This window comes from Lygodium microphyllum, chromosome 3, assembly GCF_053477565.2.
Source record: "Lygodium microphyllum isolate KBCC chromosome 3, Lygodium_microphyllum_v1.1.10, whole genome shotgun sequence".
NCBI classification, from domain to species: Eukaryota; Viridiplantae; Streptophyta; class Polypodiopsida; order Schizaeales; family Lygodiaceae; genus Lygodium; species Lygodium microphyllum.
In genome coordinates this window covers 83,458,465-83,470,854 of record NC_141137.1, presented here as the reverse complement: position 1 = coordinate 83,470,854, position 12,390 = coordinate 83,458,465, and the positions used below count along the sequence as shown (strand labels likewise).

The 12,390-nt window shown below is 42.5% G+C and overlaps 1 protein-coding gene across 1 annotated transcript in view; it reads left to right on the top strand.

The window, feature by feature from the left end:
- Positions 1-239: 239 nt before the first annotated feature.
- The window catches only part of LOC148038577 (putative protein phosphatase 2C 43), a 107,905-nt gene continuing 95,754 nt past the window's right edge, over positions 240-12,390 (top strand). The window contains exons 1-2 of the mRNA XM_087673596.1: positions 240-1,070; positions 9,058-9,425. Coding sequence (XP_087529722.1) covers positions 779-1,070; positions 9,058-9,425 — 660 coding nt within the window. The 5' untranslated portion in view covers positions 240-778. The remainder of the gene's footprint in view (positions 1,071-9,057; positions 9,426-12,390) is intronic.

Sequence of the window (12,390 nt, the reverse complement as noted above, 5' to 3'; positions counted from 1 at the left end):
CTCTCTTTCTCTCGCACTCTTGCACTCACCCCTTCTCATCAAAGTCCCTCACCTATCTCCTCCCCCAACCCCCAAAATATAGACACACCTTTAAAATATTGCATTAGCATCATCCAAAAATCTATTTCCTTCGCTCTCTCTCTCTCTCTCTCACACACACACACACACACATGCAGGCACGCATATTTCACTTTTCACATAGCATTCATTTGGGTGTGACTGCATCATCCTATATAGGCCCTGCACCTTTTACCTTTGGTCTGAACAACTTCTTGTTGCTCCCTACCTTGGCTTTTCTGCTCTCCCTCCTCTCACGACTCAAACATCAAAAACCATCCGTCTTTCTTCTGGTCTTGCTTGACTTTGCACGCCCGCCTTCCTCCTCCCCTTCGTCTTCTCTTCCATCAATATCATCTTTTTCCAACAATTGTCGCGTTGTTAGAAATAGCACCCTTCCTCTTTCATCCTTTGGTATTTTACCTGTTAATCTTTTGGCGATCAGGTTCCTACCTCCATGCCCGACATGGACTCATACCTCTCCCCATTGACGCACAACATATCCAATGTAGGCCTCGGATGCCGCTGTACCGACAATACATAATCTGGAACTTTCTTCTTGCTCCGGCTTCGTCTGCTGACGCCGGTGCACCTTAGGACATTACAACCAGCATCATCAGTATCATCGTTATCATTGGCGGTACTGTGCATCCTAAAAGAGCCAGGCGAGAATGATTCTGTGTCAGGTGCAAGAACATGGAGGCAGCTTCTGAGATGAGGGATGCTATCGTGGTTGCGAAAGATGCTATCGGCCTGCTGGCAGCCGGTCCAACGCTATGCACGAATGAAGAAGGATATGGCTGACTACAACGATGAGCTCCTGTGGTACAAAGACCTTGTGCACCACGCCTGTGGCGACTTATCCATGGCCACAGTTCAAGCCAATGCCAGCATGGAGGATCACAGCCAGGTTGAGACTGGACCTGCCGGAACATTTATAGGTATCTATGATGGTCATGGGGGACCCGAGGCAGCTCAATATGTTTGTGATCACTTGTACGGCCATCTCAGAAGTAAGTTTAACGTCACTACTTTTTTGCCGAGTGTTCAACCACAAGAGAAAGCGCATCAATCAGATGCCATGGAGACTTTGCGACTTAGCATTTGAAATTATGCCTAACTTGCTAGTGTGATATCAGGTCTAAAACTGAATTGTTTCCAGAAGCTCATTTTTCTAATAGAACCTGTGGCTGCAAGGTAGCACTACTTGCATCAATCAGATGTCATGGAGACTTTGCGACTTAGCATTTGAAATTATGCCTAACTTGCTAGTGTGATATCAGGTCTAAAACTGAATTGTTTCCAGAAGCTCATTTTTCAACTAGAACCTGTGGCTGCAAGGTAGTACTACTTGCCTGAAACAAATGTTCCTATTAACAATAATAAACACCAAAGGTAGCACGAGTGGATCAGAGGCACAGCTGCTGAAATAGCTACACAATTTCATTTGTACTGGTATATATTGAAGTGGATATAGCAATTTGAAGGCCACAACGCCTTTCAAAGCCAAGTATAATTACTTCAAACTATGATGATTGGTTCATTACAAGAGTACTTAACTTGACTATGATAGGGCATGTGCGTTTCAGCAGTGGCTTCTGGTTCAGTCAGCAGGATTCATGTATAAGATAGATTATAGGCACCATTAGTCTCTTATTTGAAGATTTTGTGACTCAAGCAAATGACATTCTGTATCCTTGCGTTCTTGATAGCCAAGTATAACTGCTTCAAAGTACGAGTCCGGTTTGGTACATGAATATTTAACTTGACCATGAGGTTACATGTGTGTTTCAGCAGTAGCTTTTGGATCAATCAGGAAGATTCATGGATAAGATAGATTACAAGAAATTCATCAATGTCTTATTTGAGGATTCTTTGACTGAAGCAAATGACCTCCTGTATCCTTACGTTCTTGTCAAGCAAAGTTCCATACTAGAATCTTGAGTTCTAACTATAACTTTGAGTGCAATTGTAAGGCAGCATTTCTGCATCTGAAAATCCTGATGTTCACTTTTAATAATCTGATTTACTACCATCCATAATGAGCTGCTAAAGCAATAACATACTATAGTGGTCCTGTGAAAGTGGAGATGAAGGTTTTTCCAAAGCTAATATCCTGCTTTTGTTGGGATATCATTTGTATCATATATATAAACAGATCTGCATTTTCACGGGACCACTTTATACTCATAGGTTTCCTACCTATGTGCTGATCTTTCATTGTTGTTTCATGTCCAGCTTGTATGGCACTCAACTTATAATGGTTAGGCTGCACGTCTTCAAATGATAGTGGATCTACATTTACTTGCACACGTTTCAACCAGCTAGAGTTTTATATTCCCATGCCTTATTTGTGGGTTTATCTTGCTAGTGTCAGCTAGCTAATTGATATTTGTAGGGTGGGTGGTCATATCGATAGCTATGAGTTTTGACAGCTATTATCTTCAGGCAGTGCCCCCCAAGGATGAAGAGGTTAAATCTGAAGGTGAGGAGGTTTAGAAAGGAGTCCTCTGTATACAAAATGACCCCAAGAGTCTCTTTTATAGGCTTCTGAAGATTGTTATTTCCCTATAGCCTAGGGTTAGGATTATCTAAGCACCATCTTAGGGCTAGGTCTATCTAAGCATGTTAGGCTGGGCAGTAATGTAGATGATCATTGCCTTTGAGTAGTGTCCCAAGTCACAATGCAACAAGTGTCAAGAACAGGGACTTGGAATGGCCAAAATTCACAAACTGAGATGCGAATGCTTTTGTCTTGTATATGTGTGTTTAGAAACATAGTTAACATTTGTAAAATGATTTGAATCCAAATTCAAGGTAATTTTATCAAAGAAACTTTGAGAATCATGACCTAAAAGGTGTGAACTCATCTCTTCATTCTAAGAAGCATGTCTTATTTGAATGAATCTCAACTTTCAAGTTAGGGCTTAATAAATTTGAACAAGTACAATTGTCGAGTGCTTGCACACTAGTGGAAAATGAGATACAAAACTTAAAAGACATAGTCTTGGGACAAGGGTGTTGGAATGACATAAAACAATGTAAGCAATGGAACATAAGTATGATAGTCAAAGATCCCAAAGGAGCACAAAAAATACAATGAATGTGAAAAGGAATTTATGGGTGATGATCACCGAGGTACCATTGACACATGACTAGCATGGCCACATGGAATTGCTCAAGTTTTCTCTCCCCACACTTGAAGACAGGGTGCAGAAACTCAACAGTATTGGAGCAGGGAATGTGGTTGACTAGCTCAGGGAAGAGTTGCCCAGTGCAGCTGAGAGAGGACAGCATGAAAATGCAGGGACGGCTTAAATAGGTGGCCTAGCAAAAGATGAAGCTGCCCAAAACCTTTATCAGGTTGCAACACTAAAAATGCAGGGATGAGCAGCACTGTAAATGCACATCTGAGACTGTACAGCAGCAGGCAGCACTAAGAACACCAACATGGATGTTTGATACCATGTGAGAATAGTGGGCAGCAATGGAAGAAAAGAGATGTTTGATACCATGTGAGAATAATGGGCAGCAATAGTGAGACAAATGAGCTAGCCCTACAATGGGCTGCCCAACTGACCATAAAGGCGCATAGTACAAAGCCTAATAAATGGCCTAAGTGTTGAGAAACCATGTCTTCAGTTTACACACTTTATTTAGGGTTTCGCATTGACAGCCCTAAAAAGGGCTGGTGTCCACATTTTGGCCACTTTTTCAGTGGGCACCCACACAGTGGTGCGCTACCCTAGACAACTTATGCCTATAAATAGGCAATCACTTCATTCATTCTTCACCTCTCTCTTTAGTCATTCTTCACCATCTTCTTCGGTCACCACCACCACTTTCCTTCTCTCACTAGCCCCTTCCATTTCCCTCACACCCCTTCAGGAGGACATTGCGGTTCGTGGCTCCCGGTTGCCTTCACCCTTCATCATCTACTCAAGGCGCCTTGTTCCATCATTAGGCTTTGTGTTTGGAGCATCTTCCACCTAGCCTCACCATCATTTGCTTGGCGTCAGCACCCTTCTCCTTTAGGCTCCACCTTCACTTGCGTTTTTTCAGTTTGGAGGTCTTCTCTTTGCTTGGCGTCGTCATCTCTAGCTTGGCATCAACATCCTAGTTTCTGGTGACAGCCTATATCACCGAGCATCAATGATTTCATCATTCGTCTATCACATGGATTGCTGGGACCTGCGTTTTTGTAGCTTGGTCCTTCCTCCATCACATGGCATCACTTGTCTGTCACAAAGATTGCTGGATATGTGTTTTTGTAGCCTGGCTCATCCTCCATCATTTGGTGTCATCATTATCCACCCGGCTTTTGCATCTGTGCTGTTCTCCTTGTGTTTGATAGCTCCAACACTCAGATTTGTGTTTTGTTGCCCAAGTCATTAGAGGATTGTGGTTTACTCCCTTGACAGCTAGTGATGATCTTCCACATCTCTGATGGCATTAGAGGACAACAGTTCATTCCCCCAACAATTATCTTTCACCTTCCAATGATTACTTCGATAGCCCATTGCCCAGAGGATTGTGTTTTCCTCCCTTCACTATATAGATTATCACTGTTGTTCTTGTGTTTCCAAGTATCTCCTCTCTCAATGTTAGCCGTGTACACACTTTGTGTTACTTCCTGCAAACCCTACTGTCTCTCTGTATTGTCACTTATTTTGACATGGTGTCAAAGCGTACTTGATATTTTTGACACGGTATCAAAACGCAGGAGCTCAGAGAGCTAAAGACCCTACTCATCAGAGAAGGCAAAGATAGGTTGCGGGTTTGGCATCATCTACTGATTTTCCCCTTCATTTCCGTTGCATCACCAGGGGACAAAGATACCCTTCTCTTCCTCTCCCACCCACCCATCTTTTTACAGGTTGATACATCGGTGCTATGACTTCTCCATAGGCAAATGAATAGACCACTAGGTGCTTCTCTTTCGGCATCATCGGAACCCCCATTGATGCTTGCCGACATGAACCTTTCCTCCCTACCCCGCTAGAGTATATGTGTCTATCCCCAGGCTCTCGTTGTGCCACCTTTCCCTTCTGGGCCATAGAGTTTATTCTACACTAGCTTTCAGATTTTTATGCTCAAGGCAATAAGATGCATCCGCTATGTACTAAGCCCTTTTGAGCCACAAGAGGATCGACTGATACTACGGCCTCCTTGCGACCGCCGTAATGCGCTACAAAGGTTGCTTCTACTTCTAGGGTTTTAGCCGTTAGGAATGCCACCTTGACAATCCGCGGTTTTGCAATCCGCTCCTCTGAGAGAGAGTGATTGTTGGATACTGTCCCCTTGGCAGTTTGCTCCTTTGAGAGACAGTGATTGTTCGACACCCTCCATTACTTCGGCTCCGCCGTCCGCTCTATTGAGAGACAACTGTTGCCCATCCTTGGCTTCGTACGAGCCTCACCTTTCCCCACCCTTGGCTAGTTAGGTTCGAGTGGTCACCTTTGGGAGTTCGACACCTCAGATACCTTCTTCGATACAACTGACAACACTTCCTTTGTCATCCGAAGATTTAGAGTTCGTGATCCATGAGTTTTTAGATTCCCTATCTCTTGCAAAGGGGGATTCAGAGGTGGATGTACTCTCTTTGCCCTTAGAGGGGGGCTTCTACTTGTTTGGCTTTAGGGGGGGCCCATGCATCTCCACCCTCAGGGGGGGACACCTCATTATGAAGTTCGTCATCCACCATTTACTCTTTTGGGATTTTTGTCCTTGAGCAATCATTTCTCCTCCTAATACCTAGGATCTTTAGAGACGGCCTAGATCAGGGCCTTGGAGGTTCAGCTGTGACTTGGTGACGAGACCTTTGAATTCCTTCCAGAATGGATTTTTGGAGCTAGTGGCTTCTCTCCCGAGGTGGAGTCAGGTTCTATAGTTTATCTCATCTACTTTTCCTTGCCACAGGTTGCCTTTCAGGTGGACATCTTGGATCTCCGGGATCCTCTTTTTCTTCATCGTATCTCTCTTTGCTCCTTTTTCTTCATCCCTTTTTGGGGCGAGAGGAGGTGTTGAGAAACCATGTCTTTAGTCTACATATTTCATTTAGGGTTTTGCATTGATAGCCCCAAAAAGGGCTGGTGTCCACATTTTGGCCACTTTTTCAGTGTGCGTCTGCATAGTGGTGCGCCTATAAATAGCCAGTCACTTCATTCATTCTTCACCTCTCTCTTCAGTCATGCTTCACCGCCTTCTTCGGTCACCACCACCACTTCCTTTCTCTCACCAACTCCTTCCACTACCCTCATACCCCTTTAGGAGGACATTGCGGTTCGTGGCTTGTGGCTGCCTTTACCCTTCATCATCTGCTTAAGGCACCTTGTTCCATCATCAGGCCTTGCGTTTGGAGCATCTTCCACCTAGCCTCACCATCATTTGCTTGGTGTCAACACCCTTCTCCTTTAGGCTCCACCTTCACTTGCGTTTTTTCAGTTTGGGCGTCTTCTGCTTGCCTTGGCATCATCATCTCTAGCTTGGCATCAACATCCTAGCCTCAGGCGGCAATCTCCATCATCGAGTGTCAGCGATTTCATCACTCATTTATCACAAGGTTGTTGGGACCTACACTTTTGTAGCTTGGCTCTTCCTCCATTACTTGGCATCACTCGTTTGTCATAGAGGCTCCTGGGATGTTCATTTTTGCAGCCCGGCTCATCCTCCATCATCTAGCGTTATCATTATCCACTTGGCGCCAACATCTAGGCTACTCTCTTTGCATTTGGTAGCTTCGACACTCTAGAATTTGCGTTTTGCTGCCCAGGTCACTCCTTGGCATTAGAGGACTGCGATTCACTCCCTTGACAGCTGGTGATCATCTTCCACATCTTCGATGGCATTAGAGGACTGCAGTTCGCTCCTTCAACAGCTGTCTTTCACCTTCCAATGAGACAGGACTGCAATTATCTTTTGAGCTTGGGCTCTCTTGTATCAACTTTTCTCCTCATAGCATGATTCAATGCATCATCACCATGTTCTTCTTGTGTTTCTGAGTATCTCTTCTCTCTCAATGTATGTTATACACACTTTGTGTTACTCCCTGCAAACCCTACTGTTTCTTTGCACTGTCGCTTATTTTGGCATGGTATTAGAGCATATTTGTTATTTTTGACACTAAGACCCATGGACCATGAAATGTATATTGTTAACAGCGGGCAGCCATCCATGATGTCCAATGATGTAACCTTGGCAGCTTTGCTAATGTCCAAGGATGTCATGTGTTTCATGCACATACAAAGCATATCAAGTTATGCTACCATTATGCTAGGAGAGGCTCTTTGTAGGTGGGATACAATAAGAAATTCAATTACAATTTTGAAATCTCCATTGGCCCAATGTATGCTGTACAGTTTGAAGTTTAATTGTGAAATTGGACTCAATATTTTCTGCCTCTTATGAGGAAACTAGAGGACCTACACGAAACAAGAAGTCTTGGCATCAATAACCAAATGAGAGGGATGTGTGGTGGGGCATCAAACAAATCTAGTGAAATTTTGACTGAATTGAGATTTTGAGCTCATAATTTTTCCGTTCGACATTTTAATTCCGGTAACCCTGAAAGAAGGATTTTGATGAAGAACACTTATCAATAAAAGTTTTTGTTTGGCTTTCACTTGCCATTTTGAAGTTTTCTCCCATGATTCTTATGGATAACAGGCTATGCTTGCAAAAGCAGTTGTAGCTCTAATTTTCTCATTAATATGTCTTGATTGGATTCTGTTAAATCAAGTAACATCAAACCCTTGGGTAAGGATTTTGATGAATGATTCTCATCCAACATAGGTTTTTGTCTGTTTTTTTGCCATTTTAAAGTTTTCTGTCATCATTCTATCAATAATAGTTTATTCTTATGAAAGGCGTTGCTGCTCTAGTTTGTTGATAGGTGATCTTGATTGAGTTCTATTAATTCAAGCAATGTGTGCTTGGCTTGAGTAACCCTTTGCCTTGGTGAACTCCAAGATACCACTTCCCATAGTCTCGAATCACATTTTTCTTATGCAAGACAAATCTCCTCCAAGTCATGTCAATGTCTATAGATAATTAGCAATTGTGTGCATTGGCTGAATTGATTGAAATGCTAAATTTTGGAACTAATCGTGCACCAAGCAGCTGTTATTCAAGAGGAAAATGGAAGAATCCCACCCTGATTCCTCAACTTTTGTTTTGTATTTCAGTTTTATGGAAATCGTTAGTATACAGATGATTGACTTATTGGTTTTGGAGGCTTATCATTGGCTTTGTACAGCTTCATTGGTAAATGTTATGGATGAGAGTTTTCTGGAGTTGTAGTTTGTGGAATGACATTAGCTGTAGGCTACTGGATTGGACATCTTGTCACCAAATGTCCATATTTATGACATGCAATACAATGCTCTGCATAAATGGCCTTTAAGTCAAAATACTTGTCATACAAATTCATATTCTCCACTTCCACAGCTATAGCAGCCAAAAAAGCTCAAAAGTACTCATGAAATGTATGCTATTGAGGTCTATTCAATCTTTGAGTGGCCAGACTGGCAGACAGAGATTGGTGAAAATATCTAAAGTAAGTGTAGCACTATCAGAAATGCTAGCCTTAAAGGCAGCCAATTTGTGAAGTTTCCATATTGCACAGAGTGTCCAGAAATGCACCCAGGAAAGTAAAGTGTGTTAACACATGATGGGGTAAAACTTTTATGTACACTTGTGGGGTTTGTGAAGGACTACATCTTTATTCAAATGCTTGCAAGGACAACATCCAGTGTCTTGGATTTATACACTTCTTCTTGTGTGTGTTTCCAATTGTCATATTGATAGTTTTGTGCTAAAATATTTTCAACCTAGAATTCTCTACTAATGTGATAGTTCATTTCAGAAGAGTATTAATTTTAGGAAGATGCATATTGGCTGTGTGTTTTTGGATGCTTCTGTATGAATGTGCTTGTGTTTGCTCATCTTACAATCGTGCTATACAGTGAAGCGATTCAGGTACTAATAAATATACATTTTCAGGACTTATTAGAGAGCAAGGAATCATGTCAGAAGATATCCTTAGAAGAGCCTTCCAAGCCACTGAAGAGGGCTTTCTAAACTTTGCTGTACGATCAGCACAGTCTCAACCAGGACTCGCCACAGTAGGGGCATGCTGCCTAGTTGGGGTCATTTGGGGACATGTGCTATATATTGCTAATCTTGGAGATTCTCGGGCTGTGTTAGGAGTATTGCCAAGAGCGAATGGTAACATTGTTGCAAGACAGTTGACAACTGAGCACAATGCAAGCCTTGAAGAAATACGTCAAGAGCTCCAAGACTTGCACCCTGATGATAGTCAAATTGTGGTGATGAAGCATGGGGTGTGGCGTGTGAAGGGCATAATTCAGGTGGGATATGCTATGTGACTTGTGTGAAAGGAGCAAATGTGGTTCCTGGTTTTCTTACTTGTCTTGTGCGTTATGGAAGTGGTTTATATTGCTCATGTTAAGAATGTTGATGTGCTAGAGTAGTGCTGTTATGCTTTTATTTTTTCTTTAGTTGCCTGTGCCGTGTGTTTGAAATAAACATTTTGGTAGTTTTAGTGTATCTCATTTACACAATCCAATTCTTATCATTCTCAGCAATCAGCTTGTTAGTTTTTGTTTTGAACATTGGGGTTAATGTGGCCTGCACCTCTCCAACAGACTATGCGTGTACAGAACATAGCCTCCAACTAGCCTTCCTATTGGCCACTAGGTTGAAAGATGCCCTCAAGATTCTAAAGAGTTACTGATTGCATGTTGATAATCCTCTATAGCTCTACGCTTCTGGAGTACAGGTGCATGTGACATGGAGTGCAGAAACATTGAAGGCTTTCTTGCCTTCAAGAATGACCTTTTCAGTATAGCAGAATTTCAGTGGCCTTCTCTCTCTCTCTCTCTCTCTCTCTCTCTCTCTCTCTCTCTGTGTTGTCACACCATCTTGCCTTAGTTTTCGTCATTGTCTTGCAGTGAGCATTGCAATCCGGATCTGCGTTTCTTGTGACTGAAGGTGTCATTGCTAATTGTGTTTGCTCGTGCAGCGGTGTTCAGCCCTTTTGACATCCTTGGCAACCATTTTTGGTTGCAGGAGGCTGTGATTTCAGTAATTTTCAGACCTGCCCCTTTTCGTGGCAGCTTCCTAATGTGATTGATGACCACTCCACTACAATTGATTGTGGTGTATGTGTAGTCCAAGGTAGAGGGCTCCTGTGTTTATGGCATATGCTGGCAGCAGCAGATGACAGCATGTCACCTGTTTTAGTGCAGTTCTTGTCTAATTTTATGCACTATCAGTGCTGTCCAGTCATCCTGAGTTCCAGTGTGCAGTAGATCCTACCCTTGAGTGAGCAGGTGGTTGTGCTTTGCAGTTGGAACCAGCCTTCCTTTTTACAAAAGGGTGGTGGCACACTAAAATATACTGCTTACAGCAAGCAATAAATCCATAAAATAAATGATAGAGTTTAACACTTCACCACATTGGGCTAGAATGCCCTCAAGAAATTGAGACGAGCTGACACTTGATTTTTGGCCCCAAAAACGTTGGCACCCTCTTTTTGTGTTAATTCCAAAATCTTGTTGTACAACTGAGATTTGATTCGAATTGCAGAGGAGTGTCTAGCCTCGCCTCTAACTCGAGAGATGCACTTTGGCATCCCCACTCCCACTATTGACAGAGCCAATCCTGATACAACATTTGGAATATCTTGTTCCCAACCGGCAATCATAAAATCTGATTTGCCCCTTGATTTCACATTAGGAAAGCTCAAATCGAATCCTTTTTTGTTACATGCAAATCAGCCCTCTTGTAGACCTCTAGAATCGTACCTGTTCTTTTTTCCATAGGTCAAATTTGTAAATAAATGCCCTAAATACAAAAAACACAAATACAATCATATGACAAAGCACATACTGATAACGGAACATAGCCAAGGTTAGGGTAACTCAGAGTGACCGAACACAGTGAATACTTTGGAATGTATGAATCTAAATAATACAATGCGCATGCAACAAACACACTATGCAGTGAATGAACACTATATCTTGAACTCGTGTCTGGAGGACCGAGGCAGAGGTAGAGTTGGAGAGTGCATTGTACTCCTATGGATCCCAAAACACAGCAAGGCAGCCTCCCAAGACATCTAGCAGCAGCAAACACAGCAATTTAGATGCTGGATTAGTATCAATAGATAGGTAGAGGAGAGAGAAAAGTTAGATTCATAGCTGTACGAGTGTAGGCTATGAAGAAATGCCCTAAATGCAAAAACACAAACACAATTGTACTTCAAAGCACATATTGATAAGATAACACAGTTAGGGTTAGGCTAACTCAGAGACAATGAACATAGTGAATAATTTGGAATGAATGAATTTGAATAATGCAATGCACATGCAACAAACACACTATGTACTGAATGAATATTATACCCCAAACTCTCATGTCTCCAAGACCAAGGTAGAGATAATGAGCTGAAGAGTGTGTCAAACTCCAATGGATCCCGAAATGTAGCAAGGCAATCTCCAAAGATGTTTGGCAGTAGCAAATGCAGTAGTAAATGCTGGATCATTTTGACAGATTGAGCAGTGAGGAGATAGAGAACTGCAAATGCAGTCTATAGATAGTGAAGGACAGCTTGGGCTGCAGTAGGACAATGAGAATGCAGCCTTTTGGTAGGTGTGCTATTGTAGGTGATAGCAACAAGCACCAAACACAACAATAGGCAGTCCATACGGGTGCTGCAGCAGCACACACAACTTGTAGAGAGGCAGACAGGCTGAAACGTAGCCTCTAGAGATGATGGTGACAATAGCACGGGATGTGGACAATCTTGGATGATTGGAAACAAGTTCTAGATGGGAGAAGAAAGCATTAGATAGCTTCAATTGAGTTGAGATGTCCTCTGTGAACAAGGTGTGGATGTTGAAGTCCTAGCACTTGAAACGTGCAAAAACGAGATTGCAAAGAGTGGGGGGGGCAAGCTGTCTATTTATAGAAAGTTTGGAGCCTCCCAAATTAGGGTTTACATGTGAGACACTGAAACTCTCTTGAACCGCTCTTGGTTTAAAAGATTGGTTAAAATTCTTTAATTAATTTGAGTTTTAGGGCTGTTTAATGAAAGATAATGGTAATTTAGCTCAATAGAGACAATAGGCTGGACAGCTCTAGGAGAGAAAATGTAAAAAAACAGTAACCACAGCTTGGTAGACAGCAAATGCAGCCTTGTGGAGTGTTGCCAGCAATTGGAGGGGCCTTTGGAGCAGCAAATACAGCCTTGGGCTGGTTGCCAGCAGCAATTGCAGTAGATGAAGGGGCTGGATCAGCTGGTGATTGCTG